Source organism: Leiobunum rupestre, chromosome 7, assembly GCF_980474605.1.
Source record: "Leiobunum rupestre chromosome 7, qqLeiRupe1.1.hap1, whole genome shotgun sequence".
Classification (NCBI taxonomy): Eukaryota; Metazoa; Arthropoda; class Arachnida; order Opiliones; family Sclerosomatidae; genus Leiobunum; species Leiobunum rupestre.
The window spans coordinates 15,287,957-15,305,512 of record NC_143390.1 but is presented as its reverse complement, the minus strand read 5'-3'; the positions used below and the strand labels follow the sequence as shown (position 1 = coordinate 15,305,512).

Genomic DNA, 17,556 nt, shown 5'->3' with positions numbered 1-17,556 from the left:
ACAATGAACAACGTTAAATAATTCTGGGTGCAAATTCTTAAAACTACAACAAATATTTACTGTCAAAGTAGCTAGTATCCTCATCATTTTCCAAATCTGGCACAAATTCTGCTTTCTGCCTCAGCAAAGAATCCCAGTCGATATCGTGGAAGAAGGGATGCTCTTTAATTTCATGAGGCCCTCCAGTTCCCAGCCTCTCAATAGGGTGATACTTCAAAAGGCCCGTTATCAAGTCTTTGGCATCTTCAGGCACAGGCCATTCCTCTTCGTCTGGCCACTCAATCTCAGCATCTTGATAATTCAATAATCTTGTTCATAAAATCCAATCAGGTACAAAATTTTATGGTCTTACCATTAACAACATGACTAAAAAGTTCTTCAGGTGTTTCCCCAAAGAAAGGAACGCAACCAATTAGGAACTGATACAAAATTATACCCATGGACCACCAGTCAACAGGTTTACCTAAAAACAAATGTTCAACATATGAATTATCTATTCTTATGTGCAATATATATAATATATATATATATGAATAATATGTACCATATCCTTGGCGAAGGATAACTTCAGGGGCTATGTATTCTGGGGTTCCATAAATCTGTTTATCGGTAAATTGCTTTGTTTCTCTGTCCAAATATCCCTCATACAAATTAGTAGCCACTAAAAATTGAAAAACAATAATTTAATCATATATAATAGTTAAAAAATAACAACTTACAATTCATTAGCCCAACTTTTGAGAGACCAAAGTCTGTTAGTTTAATATGCCCCATGCCTGTAATTAACAAGCTGAAAATAGGTAATTATTATATTGTAGCTCGTTTTTTACTCTCAATTATGTGGAAATTAACTTACTTGTCAGGCTTCAAGTCTCTATGAACAATTCCGTAACTATGAAGGTATTCAACAGCTAACACTGTCTCTGCAAAATAAAATTTTGACATATCCACCGGCATAGGACCCATATTCTTCAGTAAAGTGGCGCAATCTCCTCCTTCAACATATTCCATTACCAGACACAGATGTTTCTATAAATTTGAAAATATAGATTTAAAAACAATTTTAAAATTAATTGTCAAAAGTTAATTTACTTTAGTTTCGAAACTGCAAAACATGCTGACAACAAAGGGATTGTCAGTAAAACTGAGAATGTCTCTCTCAGCAAATACTTGTTCCATTTGATTTCTAAGCACCAAATTCTGTTTGTTTATTTTTTTCATGGCATACCGTTGGTGGGTTTCCCGATGCCGAACCAAGTATACAGCTCTAGTATAAAAAAAACATTTTAAATTACTCATTTCGGTCATTCGCAAAGGAAATTTTTTATAGTTTTACCCATAAGCTCCATTACTAATTAGTTTTATGGTATCAAAATCATCTTCAGATGGTTGTTTTGTTTTTACCAACTTTTCCAATTCCTAAGTTCGTAATGTAATGGTTATTTTTAATTTAAACTAGTAAAATTTTGGCATTGTGCAACTCACATCCGATCTTTCTTCATTTCCATCTTGTTGTTCTGAATCTGCCAGAAGCCCCTCACAAGACAATTCTAATTAAAGAATAAAAATTCAAAAATCTCACCATGGTTTATTACGTAACTGTAAACATTTTTGGCACACATCTACTCTAATTTTTTTTACATTCTTAAAGCATTTTTAAATTAGACTGAATAAATCAAGAGAAAAGGAGTTTTACCTTCTAATGGGTCTCTGTTTAATCCCAGTTTGGCAATAATATATTGAGGAATATCAGCAGTGACTCCTTGAGTAATTTTAGCCTGACCTTCAGCTTCTTCCAACAACCGATAAAACTCTTCAGGGTCAAATTCCTAAAATATAAATTACTTAGTTGGGTTGGTTACTGCGCAAAATCATCTAAAAATGGAAACAAACCAAGCATTCCAAAAGTCTAGCTGGTCTAGATATAACCACCAGAAGCTTTTTGACTAATTTTCGAAGATAAGAGGCTGCTTCTGGAGATTTTTCTCGACACTGAAGGACAAAACTTTGTTAAATTTCATCAACATATTTTAATTTTGTGATAATTTACCTCCATCACTAGTTTTTCCAAACTTTCAGACATTTCATGAAAGTAGTCGAGCGTAATCAATTGTTCTTTTGACTTTTGAAGGCAATCCCTTGCCAATTCCACAATCTGGTGATGAGCGAATCTAGCAACTGCATCCGATGATTGGTCAGCGTAAATTTCTTTATTTTCATTCACAAACCTCTCCAGCCTCTCTTCCATTTGTTGTGTTGCCTGGTAATATAAAAAATGTGTTGAAATATCGATTTTCCAAGAAAAAAATAAAAAAAAATTAAATATAATATACCTTAGGAAACCTTTCTTTATAAACATTATTCATCATAATAATTTCACTATCTATTCCTGGTGAACGCATTGGGCTGCTAACAAAGAATACAAGGCATTAACTAAAATTTGTATGCGTACTTCATCAAAAGCAGTGTTTAATAGAGAAGTATTAAGGGACTTTGGATTGTGATAAGAGACTGATTCTGTGCAATTTTATAAAATGTACAGTGTATGTGAACAAACCAACAGTTACAAACCTGAAAACTACTACACAATTACGAAATTTTGTACATAACAAATGTGTATGTTTTTATCTAAGATATTGGTACTAGTATGTTAGTTGTGTTATACATGTAAGGCTATAAAATACAATTTAAAAAAAAAATTATATTATAAAACCAGAGTTACTAAGTAACAGTCCTACTTTAAAGTAACCCAATTTTAGAGTACAATATTATTGAAACACCTTACTTATTTCCCCAGAAGATAAATTGACAAAAAATCAGAAGTATATATTACAAGAGAAGGATCCATTTCTCTATACTGCTTATGTTATTCGCTTAAAACGTATTTTCACATACTCTAACTGCTTTTTAAAAATTTTTCCCGAGGAAAAACAGCACAGAGCAAAATACACTTTTCTAAAACTATTTCAGAGTGAAAATCGATTTCTAAGAAATAACATTGGTAGTTAAATTTTCAGATGGTATATGGTGTAAGTTTCCTCAGTTTAGAGAGAAATGGGTGTGTATTGAAAACTTTATCAATCCTGTAAAGGTACATGTTTCATGTAGATGGATCCTTCTATCATCAAAGATATATAAACTTCTGATACAACCCAACACCGTAGAACAACCACAGTTCTCGAGCAATCAAATAAATATGAAACTATAACAATCATTGTGAATTTATAGACAACAAAATGCAGTATAAAAGGCAATTTAAGAACATGTTGAAAGGGGGTAACCATTACACCCGGAAACCTGGAGGAACAGGGCAGGACAGAGAGGGTAGCTATTTATAATAAGGAAATAACCCTTACTCTAATGGAGCAAGACAGAGCCAAGCCAGGCTGTAGCCATGATTTTCGAAAACCCCCAAATTGTGAAGCACAAGAGAAAAAGAGAAAATTGGCCAGTTTCAAAACAGGCAAAAATGAGCCAAAACGTAAAAAGAAAAGAAAAAAATTATAAAAATTTAATTAAAATCATTCCGACCGCGATGTTAATAAGTTAGGCTATGGGTTAAACAAAATAATAAATAGCTAAAACAAAAACTAAACACTAAATATTTTAGCATCCCCCATTAATAATTCAAAATTAGGCAAATGGTTAGGCTATATTTATGGGCCTTAACAACCTCTTAAAGGACATTTTATTTTTGATATTTTGTAACGAAAAATGAAGAACCGAACAATTTCTACCTCAAACTTCTAGACCTGGGTCTTATTAGTGGAGATTTTCTTCCTTCAACTTCAGTAGCCTCCAAACCTGGATTGCTTTCATTACTGCTGAATTGTTTGACAGCCGCATTGGCAGGAGCTGTGCTTGTGTGATGGAAATTTCCACTAGTCGCTAATGGCGAGGCACCCAAGGAGACAAGGTCCGAGGTGGCCTGGTGGGGTAGAGGGTGGAGGCGCTCTTGTGAGGAACACTGCGACTGACAAAAATATTAAAGAAAAGAAAAAATGTGATTTTTATAAATTAAAAGCAGGGCATGTGCTACGTTTGAGTGCAGATGTCCAGTTAGAAGGGAAATATTTCATTTCTAGTATCATAAAATTATTTTCAACCATTAGTTTTTATAACTATCTCGGGTTCAAATAATAAATTGTCAAACAGCCAATATATGTGAACAAAAATTAAAAATAAAAAAGTATAAAAATAAAAACACTTGATCAGAACTCACAGAAACATTGGAACTCCCGGGGGTGTTGGTTCCATAGCCGGACGAAGGAAGAGAAGCGACGGACCATCGCCTGCCATCACCCCGTTTGATTCCAGAAGCGACAAAAGCGAAATGTTGGCTCGGAGACATGTTCCGAGGACTGTCCAATGGACTACCTGTAAGTTGCGAAAGTGATTAACGTATTAGTCATCAATTTTTTTTTAATCCCAACTTAAAAAAAGGAAATGTCATTTTTTTACCTTGCGAAATCGGTGAATGGCACCTGGGGTGTGTTGGGGATGTGTTGCAAATCAGGCTTTTCCTGGCAGAGCACCTACTATAAGAGTGGGTAGAACGTCGTTTTATTTTAGGATTGTGGTAAATCTTCAATTTTAAGATTATAAGAAAATTTTTCTAACCTTCCTCTTCTTGATATGCTCAATTCTTTCTATAATGGTTAAATAAAATCGTTAATTTACACTCTGTCGAGGAAAATATCACGCTTAGCAAAAGGTTTCAAAACATTACGCTACAACGATCGAGGTTTTCGAACCCTCCTCACCTTAAGTTGGCTGACGGGTGAGTAGCCGAAGGGTAGTGCCAATGTTAGACTACGCTTACGGAGGACACTTTCGCTGGCACTACGCCTGATTCCGGGTACCACATCGACGCTTAGAAGATGGCTATCGCCGGACGCGGAATCGCCGGATTTCGCGGGATTCCCATTTGAGTCTGGATCGGGGACGATCGCCGTAGCAGACGTGCGATCTTCGGCCTCCATAACTTACGCTCGCTTGACCGATTTCGTCGACTGACCACCGCAAAAAAGTTCGATATTTTCGATAAATTGCACGGGCGCTGAGTCGCTTAAGACAAGGGGATCGGCATCGCCGGTGACTCGTCGGGCAGTGGGCCCACGTAGTTGCGAAAACCACCGAGACTTTCCCTCGAGATTCCGCAAGTTCGAGAAATCTTCGTAGACTCGCGTTGGGAATTCATTTTCAACTATAATCAAATAACCAACCACGCCTTAACTACATTTTAGACATATCAACGATCGCGAAAACGTAAGTAGTAGGTGAAATTCGACGGGAACAGAGGCGCGGTTTTCGGCTGATATCGAAAATCAATATATAAAAAGCTAGAGTTTGCCCTCGTTTCGAATTACGCGTGGTGGAGGCTACCGAGTTTGTTTTTGCCCCTTCTAGACCATTGATAACGCTAATCCATGAAGTTCGTTAAACCACGACTTTAAATAGCGATAAGAGTGGCGTATATCGCGACAAACTGAACCCGACGCCACCGGGAAACCATCCTTGACCCCAGAAGGGTACCCGTAATTAACGGCTAGGATCAAAAACACGAGACTACTGTTTTTTTATTTATTTTGGGGACAGTCTCGCGTCGAAAAATGATCCCTGTCGTCTCCAGAACTCCGCGTATTAATATCGTGTCATTCGAGGGAAGATAAAACCGTATCAGGCGTATATATCTCCTCGGGAAATTAATACATTTTCCTCGGTGATCTCCTGAACTGAGAGCACGCGTCTGCGAGGTTCACTCTCTGGTAAGCAAGCCGAGCCATATTGCCCGTAAAACGCGACGAGCCAATATTGATTAGCCAGCCTGGAAGGTACGCGCTCCCTGGAACGACAGGAAAATCCTTCTCTTTCCCGCTCCCAATTGCGTGATAGTTTTCGAAAATTCTTTGTCAATAAAACACTAAATAGGCAAAATTCGGGTACTTCCTGTTATTACGAAATCAACGAAAAAACGCAAAAAGGAGAGTAAAGCTGTTATTCTTCAATTTGGACAATATCGAGGTATTTCCGAGGGGCAGGTCACTTCCATTTTGGGTGCGTCTTAACCATAGTATAATGATTAAATCAGGATAATAAAGATTAGAAAACTAATCACGATTTAAACGAGATTTAATCATTTTAATAACGATTAAATCATTTTAATAACGATTAAATCATTTTAATAACGATTAAATCATTTTAATAACGATTGAATCATTTTAATAACGATTGAATCATTTTAATAACGATTGAATCATTTTAATAACGATTGAATCATTTTAATAACGATTGAATCATTTTAATCACTATTTAATCAATAAAATCGGTCGAATCGAGATTTTATAATAAAAACAAAACTAAAGTACGGTAATTTAATATTAATTATTAATATTGATGGTTCTATCGCAATTGTGCGATTCTCGTTCTAATCGTGATTTAATCATACTAATCACAATTTAATCGTTTCAATAAGTATTTAATTATTTTAATCAGATTTAAATCATTTAATCATGGTTAAATCAGATTAAAACATTTTAATCATGATTAAACGTGGTTTAATCTACACAATCGTGATTAAATTGAATTTAATCAAAATAATCACGATTAAATCGGATTTAATCTTTCGAGGGGTGCGTTGTTAATCAAGGAAGTGACCTGCCCTTCGGGTATTTCTTCGCGCATCGCGTTGATACGAAAGAACCCCCAACCCAAAACCCGTGGGGATAGTCGGGAGATAATGATAACATCCAGTTTCTACCTATTATTAAATTTGGACAATATCGAGGTATTTATCACGAAAACGTCCCCCTTTCCGAGGTTAAAAAAACCATCATAAATCAATGATGGCAAGAGCAAACTCAGGTATGGAGAGGGCAAACATAGTCGCGGATAAATTTGATAAAGCTATTCTTCAACACTACCACGCAGTTCAGACGCTCAACGCAGCTACGTGACGTGTAAATCCTGACGAAACAAACTCTCCTAGGAATGGAGTTTCGGCGAAGGATTCGTCTTCTAGGCAAAGACTCCATTACTTTCAGGGAATCTTCTAAAGTAGTTTGCGAAACTAGCGGCGAAGATAAAAGCGAGAGAGAGAGAGAGAGAGAGAGAGAGAGAGAGAGAGAGAGAGAGAGAGAGAGAGAGAGAGAGAAAGTGAAGAGGGATCTAATAAAAAGGATGATCCCATAACGCGTTTGGCATCCCCATCCCGCACTCTCCATTGTTTGGAGACTGAGCGTTCTCCAGAGATGATGAGCCGCAGCCGACGCGAAAGAAAGATTAGAGTTTCGATCGACAATCAATATAATTATTATAAGGGAAGATATAAAGTGGAGCCAGAAGCATATAGTGTTTCTATTAAGAGTGTAGTCACCATCTAGGACAGTAAAATTAAACATTTCAAATGGAAGCTAATTTCTCTCCGAATCGTGGATGTTTACACCACATTTCGGCTAAAATATATCTCTGGTATTACTTCGCAACAGGGTTAGCTGATTTAAATCAAATGTTTATTTTTAAAATTATTGATTTAAATCACACAATGTATTTTTGAATAACAAATGAAAAAATAGGTTCTTAAAAAATTAAAATACACAGAAAATCTGAGCAAACTAAAATATATTTAATAATTAAATTTAGTTAAGAGGAATCCATACCTCTACTTGGAATGGTTATCCTGTCGTATCGCGTATGGTAAGATCACTCTGACGATTTTGGCCCCGCCTACGAGAGAAAAAATCCCCTTTGCGCGCGCTCCACTCTCACTTACAAGGAGACGACCCGAGGTGTTACACACCGATTTCGTTCAAACTCGGGGGCTTGTTGGACCTTCATGTAACTTGAAAAATCCTAAAGGGAATTTATTCAATGGGCAACGGTTTTACTATGGCAACGAAAAATGTTTTTGACAACATAAAAAAAAATCGGTGTGTAACACCTCGGGTCGTCTCCTTGTTAGTTGTTTGTTAAGTTAACATAGTGACGTAAAAAAACCACTAACCACATCGAGACGAAAATCTGCCGCGATAAGCATTCCAAGTAGAGGTATGGATTCCCGTCGTTAATTATACAGGAAAGCCATTGTATAAAAATCAATAAAATCAAAAATATCGATTGATTTGATTTTTATTAAACAAATCGATTGATTTTATTTTTTATTAAAAAAAAGTGCCAACCCCGCTTCGCTAAAATATCATTTACAGGTTACAGATGGATACTTCTCTCGTATGATATATATTATATACTTCTGGTTGAACATACAGAAGAACTTAAGAATATAACAAAGTCTATTATGGGAATATAACGTATTTTGGGCGGATAACAAAAAAAAGGGGGTGGGAGGGGGGATTTTCTTTGATCCCTTTTTAAAGATGGAGCCCAGGGTGGGGTTAGGCAAAACTACATCCGCCTTCTTCAGTTCACGTTTGCGGATGACAGCCTTCTCCGACCATTATAAATTACGCTCCTTTAACTTTAAATCCCAGCTCAAACTTCGCCGGGCCTAACTCGAAGAGAAGGTTTTAATACATGTAGAATAATAAGGACGCGAAAAAGGTATATCAGTTTTTGAAGTTATGATAAATGGCCCGTGAAAATTCGCTTTAATCTTCTAACAAGTTAAAAGAAAAGATAAATCGATACTAGGTAGTTCCTAATCTGAGAGAGTAAAACCCTTGTTTAAAATACTCTTCCCCCTCCCCCTAGATAGCACTGAAAACAACCAAAATAGGGCTGGTTTTTACTAGGGCAAAAAAAACGCGAATGCGAGCGCTGACGCGTTTTTGCTCTAGTGGAAACCAGCCTTTAAGAATACAGTAAAAGCCTCTTTTTCGTTCAAGCTGAACGTTTCTGTTTTAACAATTACATCATTGAATTACATTTTTCTTATTAGGCGGAACCTTCCTCTAGTGCTTAAAATAATTTTGATAATTCTAATATTTATAGTTATAGTTAACGAGATATAAGGTCCTAACTAAAGGGTAGTTTGGCCGCTTGCCCAACTTGTTTAGCTCCGGGGGTCCGGATTAAAACGTAATAACTTAATTACTTTTAAATTTAAAATTGTAAAAATTATTTTAAGCACTAAAGAGGCTGTTCAACACTTAAATATTAATTTTATAAGTTAAAATACAAAATTAAAAGAGTTCAGCTTGAAATAGCGCGAAAGTGGACAATGGCCACTGTAGTCTTCACCCTTAAGGCGCAAAAATAAATCCAAGCTGATTTTCAATAAAGCAAAAATTCCGTGACGGCGAATGTCGACGCAAAAATGTATTGGGTTAATAGATGGTTCAAATGAGAAGGTGACGCTCACCATCGCGCCGTTTTGACCCTAGTGAGCTTAGAAGTAACGTGGAATTAATTAACCCCCCGGGATATTCCGGTTCAGCTAAAACACAAATTGGTTGTTCATGGCGTTCTAGCGGCAAGAAAATGCCAAACTATACCTGCGCAAACGCGAAAAACGGGCCACGGAATTAATCTAGATGTGCTCCGTTTTTCGCGCTTGCGCAGATATAGTTTTGCATTTCCTTGCCGCTCGAGTGCCATTGGCAAATGTTTTGCACCAGCCAGGGAAATTCTACGAGACCGGAATATCCATGCGCGATAATTAATCCAAGGAGAAGCGGACGACAAACATTCGACCGAAAAATATAAAAATGTCTACCGAATCGCCTATTATTATTAGTACCATATTCAAACCTTCCTAAGATAAAGTCGCGTTGTTTTTACGATGGATCAATTGATAAAACGGTATTACATCGACTATATACCTTGTAAATGAAGCTTTATTGCGGGGCGGAGGTAAGCAAACAAACGCGAAATAGCCTAGCTTCAAGGCTAACGACCGAAATTTCTGTTGGGAAATGCGAATAATTGAAAGGCGGACGAGAGCGCGCGCGGGAGAGAAGTAGAACCGATAAAAAGGCAGCGGAGTTTTAGTAGTTTTATAAGTGGAGTCGTTAGCAATAGGCAGTTAAGTAGAAGGCCGGGCAAGCGGCAAAGGGCCACTCGCGTAGCCTTACAGACGATAGAAAGCCGCGTCCGAAAGCGCCGTGGAATCCTATAGATGGCCTCGTAATCAACGACAGACGGCCGACGTTGCAGCCTGGTACCTAATTCCTTCTCATCACGTGCAGATTACGGGAGGCGGGGGTAGAGACTGATGCGGGGTCAATTTCCCAGCGCGGAGGCTCTGCCCCCCCCCCCGCGTTCATCCGCATTTACTTAACACTCCCGGCTCCCCCCCCCCAATCCTGGAGGTCCGCCATCACCCCCTCGGAGGAAGGATAAGAGCGGCCCGGTCTGTTGCCATAGCGACGGAGAAGAGGGATGCGGAGAGCTGGGACGGAGGAGGAGCTGACGGATGCGGTATAATAAAAGAGATTACCCTTTTCCTTCAGACCGGCTAATAAAGATTAAAGCCGCGTAATAAAGGCTCGAATTCGATCTAAAATTTGAAAGACTCGGTATTCGTCTATATCGTTCGCGAAGGCAGACGTGGAAGATGAAGATTGGCGAGGGGGCTAGCACGATTCTCCATCTTGGAAGTTCGGGGTTAATGGTTGCGCTAATCATTTTAATGGAACGGGTTTCGCTTGTCGTCCTTCGTCGTTTAAATTCCGAATATCTGGTTCGTTTCAAATTAGCCGTTTCATTAGTTCCAACCGAAATAATTGGATCGTTAACCGTCGAGGTTTTAAAACGATTTAAGAAGACCAACCTCGTTTTCATTCTCCTCTCAATTTCGTATAGATTCTCGGAAAACCAGGTACACAGCCAACGCGGAAAGTTTTAAAATTTGAAGGAAAAAAAACCGCTTTCTGGAGCGGAACGAAAAATGTTTCCCCCTTTTTAGAGGCGCGTTTTGATAAGAACTCGTATCGGGGGCGTAGAAAGTTTTGACCTACAAATTGACGAATTCCGAAGAGCGATTTGGGCGCGAGTTTTCCCCCTTCTCCAAAATATCGATATTCGGCCTCGTTTGGCCCCCCTATTTCGCTCTTCCAACGTCCCTCTAGTCAAAGAGGTTTGGGGAATCGCCCGAGTAGAACAAACGGAACGAGACGAGATTTGCTTATTCGAACGCGTTTCCCAGAATTTTTCTCTCTCGGTAGCCATGGAAACGCCTCAAGGAGAGACGCTTCATCCGCGAGCGAGTAAACGGAAAACGAGGGGGCAACTGGGAAAGGACATATTTGAAGATGTACCCCCTCTTCCCCGTTCTCCATCTTCCGCAGCCTTTCTCTCTCACTCTCCAGACTGTTTTCTCGTTTCCCCGCTAAGCCTTCGACCGCGCTATCAAAGAAGACGATAATATAGAAAAACCATGGACGAAGATTCTGATGGGACTCACTGGCACGAAAAAAAAACTAATACGATGAATTAACTGCAAATTTTAATTCATTTCGGACAAATATGGTGTCGTTGCAGTGTTGAGATACTTTAACAGGAATTCTTTAAACGCTTATTTACTTGATTCGAAATGGCTATCGTAAGGCAACGGGCTTTCCGATTTAGGCCAAGACTACCGTGTCCCAATAACCGGGACAGGCAAGTCCAACCTAGGTTCTTAGTCCATGACGAAATATTATTTGCCGTTGCGAACCAGGCTTTTGTTATGTTACGAAAAAAATGTAACCAAATATTTTCGTTCCATAAAAAATAGGTTGGATAAGAAGATTTGTCAACTTCAATTGACAGAGTAGAATAAGATTTTCCGATTGACCGAGAACATATTCAGTTAAATGAGAACATTGGAAGAAATAAATTATCTACATAGTGGTTTTTTATTTACTCTGTTGCCGAATGCAGTAGAACTATTCAACTAAGTGCTTTTCTTAGTTTAATTAACTGACTGTCACTGGAAGAAATAAATTTTATTTACTCTGTTGCGGAATGCAGTAGAATTATTCAACTAAGTGCTTTTCTTAGTTTAATTAACTGTTTGAGATTTTTCCGTGACATCTGACCTTAAATATATAAGGTAAAAGGTCAAAAATTGAAGCTCATTGCTTAAGGTGGAACGTTGCATTCTACCCATGCGCAAAATGTCACGAAAATCGTTGAAGTAGTTGTTGATAAATAGCGTTTGTAACTCGTCATTGGGAGTTCGAGATAAAATCAAATATTTCCAATATTGAAAGGTGGTCTTGGAGGTTAAATCTTAAAAATAGACACGCAGAATATCACTAAAGTCATTGTTGAATTATAGTTTTGCAACCGTAGAAAGAAAACATTAGTTTTTAAAAAATACACATTTCATTTACCATAAAAGACCATAGCGACACCATTGTATTCGTTTTTTAGGTGTTTTTTGTCTTTTAAATTTTGTCTCGCGTTTTGATATTATTCGCGACTTCACTTCTTTTGAAATAGTTCGGTGACGTCATTCGTAAATCGAATATCCATTCGTGACTATTGACATAACACAGGTACATCGAATTCAAGCTTCAACTCGCAACTACATATAATTATTTCTTTTCCCATTTCGTACTAGACCTTTTCCCCTTTCTAAGGTCGCAACCGAGCGCAGCATTTAGGTGATCAATTCGTAACCCTTACACGCGAGGCTTAAGCAATTTAGCCGCCATTTCGGTTGCTCGGTCCGGAGAGGGACGATGGTCAAGAATAAACAGAAAGGAAGCTTCGGATCCGACGAAGCGTCCAGGCGCGTCCGCAAGACGATTCCTCGACACGCGCCAGCCCCCAATTCCGCCCGCTTATCGAGGCCAATCAGAAACCGAAGAAGCACCCTTACAATTGTCATTAGCCGAAAGAGGACGATGTGAGGGGGGAGCGGAGGGAGATGGCAGTAAATCGTCCTCATTGTTTTCGAGTCAAGTCCTTTCCGGCGTTTAGAACGAATTACCCTTTCACTTAATCAGACTCTCTTCCTACGCCGAAGCTACATATTTAGAGGGAAATTATTACCTACGAACGCCCCTTTTAATGTCTAAACAAACGAATGGAACATTTACAGGGCTATGCTAAATGTGAAAAATAATTAAGGTACGATTTCCACGATTAAATAGGGTAAGAACCAAATCATATTTGGAAAATAGAAAAACTTACAATTAAAAAAAAAAAATAAATAAAATAAATTATTTAAATCTGGCAGAAGACAAGAGGGGTTCTGTGTTGGCACAAACTCGCATCGGATGTAGCTTTGACTGTACAAAAATAGGCAAATTTAGTTTAAACAGAACCACGTAGCGGCTAACGCGAGAAGCTCAAACTGCTGGATATTGATAATCCAGCTATTTGAGTTTTTCGCGTTGGAAACTACGTGGCACTGTGTAAACTAAAAAGATTAATTGCAACCCTTGTTTTACCAGCTTTGAAGTTTTACATAGTCTGACCCCCTTCGGGAATGTCCGACAAAGCTACTTGTATACTGAGTTTTTTAACTACCGCGTATCTATATTGACCATATCGTGAACTGTCCTTGACGATAAGTATAAAAAATATATTTTAAGCCGATGGTGATTTTCCCAGGATTTGTAGAAAATAGGGTACTTTATCAAATCGCGATTTAAGGGTGGCTTAGGAACGAAATTCCATTTTTAGGGGTAGTTTAGAGACCTTGCAGAAATAAATAGGGTCTTTTAGGGAATATAGGCACCCAATGGGAATCCCCGAATTGAAATGTAGTCCTAATAATGGAAAAAATGTTATTTTCATGTCGAAAATAATAAGGCGATATAGACGTGGAACACGTCGGCTCACTTTGGATAATTAAGGAAGCAATTAAGAGAGAAAAGAGCAGACGTGAAAAAGTCGTGATTCTAAGCGCGCCAGTTCGAAGTCCTTCGAAGTTGGAGTACGCGTACAAGCGGAGAAAGAAGGATCAGAACCACTCTCTGTCTAATTATATTCGGCGGAGTGCGCGGATATAAATATTGAATGAGACTCATTATGCGTAAAGGATCGCGACTCGAAATCTACGACGACTCTCGGAGGGCGAATCGAACACAGGCTCGGCTGTCTCCCGACGCCCCGTGGGGTCCTTCCCGAGGGCGACAAATTTTTCAATAAACAATGATACAAGTTGCCTTCTAAATATCCGCAGAAAACATTCATTTTTATTCGAGCGAAGGACGATTACTAACAAGTTTGGCTTTTTTCTGACGCGCGTTAGGGTAATGAGAATTCACAGTCAGCGTCTATGAATTTTAGCTCGAATTCGAATGGTCGAATGGGTTATTTATGGTAATATTCCGTATAAATAAAATTAAAAGCAATAAAATAATACCATACGTTTAAAATAACCGTGTCAGTTCTTTAGCTTCCGCGTTTTAGATTTTTACTGAGACAATTCTGTAATGACCACACACTTTAAGACAACTTCAGACTTCGTAATTAGGACCTCAAATACGTCATCTTTGAGTGTGACAAGGCGTAGGACGAATTAACAGCAAATTTGACATTTCTGCCTACAGGTTTATCAGACGCTAGGAGTGATTGGCGCTAGTTACGTTAAAAACTAGCTATAGCGTGTGTTCGCAGACTATTTTTTTTCGATTTAGTTTTTACTCCCTTTTAACCGGCTAAATATTTCAATATAAATTCCATCTTAGTCCTTAGTGCGTAAATTTATATTTTTTTATCAATTAAAATGCTATTTACAGATATAAACCGAAACCTTAATAAGCATTCCAAAACTATCCACAAATGAAATGAAAAATCAATTCGGTATAATTACCAAATGAAAGGTTTCTCCAGGGCATAGTGAAAGACACGAAATAGCTCTTTAAAAATTTAAAGGGTAGTTTTCCACACACGTTTTTGACCAACCAAAAACACCTTCGACTAATATAAGTGAGCTGGGGGGGTTACGGTAATCAGAGGCGATTATCGCTTGTTACGTCATCGCAATAACCACCCCAATTTCTTCTCAAGACCCGTTTTAATAACAGTGGTGCGGCCGCATACGTGCAAAACGTCAAAGAAGTGTTACGGCTCGGAGATAAATTTTTAACAGCATTTTTTTCACTCTTTTGAGGTTGCTAAAAAAAATTATCTTTTTTTGGGGGAGGCCAAATTAGTTTGACCGTTCGTGCCTGTTTATTAAGCTTCTAAGACTGCACGTTTAAGAATAACTAGTTTCATTATCTTTCCCCTTCTTTATTTAACCAACGTCATGAAAGTTAATATTAACCTTCTTAATATTAACGGTAGAAGTTATGTTTGATAATTTAAAGACATTTTTTTAGCAATTTTTTTCGTAAATTCAAAAGGTATACTAGACAGAGTACTTTAGAAATTATATTTCTCTTTGAACTACATAGAAACTAGAGAGGTTATGGGCTAAAAATAAAATTTCTTTAAAACGCTATGACACGACACCATTTTTTTAAAATTAAACCATCTTCCTTTGCCAACATACGCCGGGCTTAAAAAGCCAGACCCGGCTTTTTCTCTAACCTCTACTATAACGCGACATGTAGAGAGCTCTGATACAAACGCGTAAACCTTTCACTTTCATTTAAATAAACCATGTTATATATCAAGTCGTTACCTGAATTTAAAACATCCTAACTTGAAAAAAAGGGTTTGCAAAAATAATCGACTTTTGAAGTTTTAAAAATTTCCAAGAAAATAAAGGGTAATTGAATTTTTATTACTTTTTATCGCTATCTATCGATTGTATGACGAAATCGTTTTTAACTCTAGCTTTAATGTAGCCCAAGTTACAATGTTCGTTAACGAAATCAAGTACTTTCAACTAAAAATACGTCAGAGTTATACGATGATTTAAAACTCGGGGTATCCGAGTGTAAAGAGTCAAAACATCTATTTATCAAGTCACTACGAGAAATTACCATACGAATAAAAACGCGGAAAATTACAGCAATCCAGCATGCATATTTACAAAGCAAATATAACATAACTCGTCTAAAAGTACACGGCTATGACTCAGGAAGAAAATCATCAAGGTATAAGTAATATCGTGATACAAAAACGAATATATTACGAGGAAAAAGAACTCCTACTAGGCAAGCTGGGCGGGGGTGTACTAGGGACATAAAAGTAAACAATCGCCAATTATATTAATAAGAAGATAACCTAAACAACGTCTAAGTTTTCGATACGCAGCCGAAACGCCGGTCAATATGGATTTCTGGAGACAGTGAAAAACAAACGTTTAACAGACCTGAATAATCAGCGCAGGATTCGACGAACCGTCTCGAATAAATGGGGAAAAAACAAAAGCCGTTTGCGGTTCAAAAATACGGTATATTTTTTTGCGATATCGTACGAGTTAGGCCCGAAATTTGGAAATGTGTTTTTTTTTTACAGCGAACGGGAAATCGCAAACGTGGGAACAGGCAGCTGAAGCGGCGCTGGGAACAACGCTGCGTTGCTACAGATTTTCCCCGCGCGTCACAGGCAGCGCGAATGGCTGTGACTTCTGTACAAACGTTGAGCGACAACTCGTTCCAATTATTTTAATTTTCGTCGAAGCGCCGCCGACACAGTGCCGCACTCGGGCGAGCGTTGCGCCGCAGACGATCCGCCAGACGTCACATTAGCCGCTAGGAATTCGGGGCTCCGTATTCAACCAAGCGCCGCGAATAAGAAAGGAAGAGCCAGTAAGTGCGGAGAAAGAGAAATTGCAGGGGCCGGAGAGAGGCAGATCTCCAGAAAGGGGGGTGGGTGGATGCGGGGGGGGGGGGTGAAGACGAGAGCGAACCCACGTGACAGCTCCTCCCCCGCATCCAAAGGGGTCCTTCCACAAGGTGCCGCTTTATTGATATTCCATTTTGCGGCGGTATTTCCTTTTCGACTATTACTATAGGTTATTGTACCTCAACGCGGTAGGCTACGCGTCGGCACATCGCGGGTTGGATTTTTGTATAAACGCTACCGTATCAAAACGAAGTCAGGGCCTCCACTCAAATCTTCAATTTTTTTATAGGAAAAATAGGATTATATTTCTAAAAATATAGGACTTTATAGGACTATTTTTACAAGACTATAGGATTTTATAGGACTATATATGCTATTTCATTTACTAACTTTATGCATTTAAAAACAAAATCTATATTTAGAGAAATAAATCTTTGATTTTCACTTAAAAAATATGAACTATTTAACCATTTTATCACAAAATTATACTAGTAGCTAACCATGTTAACAATAACCAAAGTATAGACTAGAATGACTTGGTATAGGAATTTATCCTATAGCTAAATCTAGCAATTTAACCGAGTGGTTGGATTTGAAATGGGCAAAATATCAAAATTATAAGATTTTATAGGACTTTTGGGGGATTTTGCTAAAAATATAGGATGTTATAGGACATTTTTGAAAATACAGGATTTTATAGGAATTATAGGACCTCTGGGGGCCCTGCGAAGTGGACCGTCGCGATTGGGACGTTTACGAGTGGCCCCCGTTCAATAGCGCGAGCGTTTGATCCTGGCGGAGAGTCAATGGAGAAGGAAGAGAGAGAGAGGAATACTGGCCCACATGGAACGTCTCACGCTCCGTTACGAGGAGGATTTCTGGAAATTAAAGCCGTCTTTGGTTGGTCTACGATATGGAACG

At 38.4% G+C, this 17,556-nt stretch overlaps 1 protein-coding gene across 9 annotated transcripts in view; it reads right to left on the bottom strand.

The window, feature by feature from the left end:
- dop (microtubule-associated serine/threonine (MAST) protein kinase dop) overlaps positions 1-17,556 on the bottom strand; it is a 73,939-nt gene that overhangs the window by 4,346 nt on the left and 52,037 nt on the right. For 4 of the 9 annotated variants that reach the window (XM_090154230.1, XM_090154231.1, XM_090154237.1 and 1 more), the window contains 17 exons: positions 4,621-4,649; positions 4,462-4,538; positions 4,223-4,377; positions 3,738-3,973; positions 3,357-3,386; positions 2,334-2,409; positions 2,051-2,260; positions 1,894-1,992; positions 1,697-1,829; positions 1,486-1,550; positions 1,337-1,419; positions 1,093-1,267; positions 857-1,029; positions 720-790; positions 545-661; positions 353-463; positions 61-291 (listed from right to left, as the gene is read on the bottom strand). In XM_090154230.1, coding sequence (XP_090010356.1) covers positions 61-291; positions 353-463; positions 545-661; positions 720-790; positions 857-1,029; positions 1,093-1,267; positions 1,337-1,419; positions 1,486-1,550; positions 1,697-1,829; positions 1,894-1,992; positions 2,051-2,260; positions 2,334-2,409; positions 3,357-3,386; positions 3,738-3,973; positions 4,223-4,377; positions 4,462-4,538; positions 4,621-4,649 — 2,071 coding nt within the window. Of the gene's footprint in view, positions 1-60; positions 292-352; positions 464-544; positions 662-719; positions 791-856; positions 1,030-1,092; positions 1,268-1,336; positions 1,420-1,485; positions 1,551-1,696; positions 1,830-1,893; positions 1,993-2,050; positions 2,261-2,333; positions 2,410-3,356; positions 3,387-3,737; positions 3,974-4,222; positions 4,378-4,461; positions 4,539-4,620; positions 4,650-4,763; positions 5,207-16,159; positions 16,377-17,556 lie in introns of those variants that run through there. The other 5 variants (XM_090154239.1, XM_090154233.1, XM_090154232.1 and 2 more) reach the window with 5 other exon arrangements.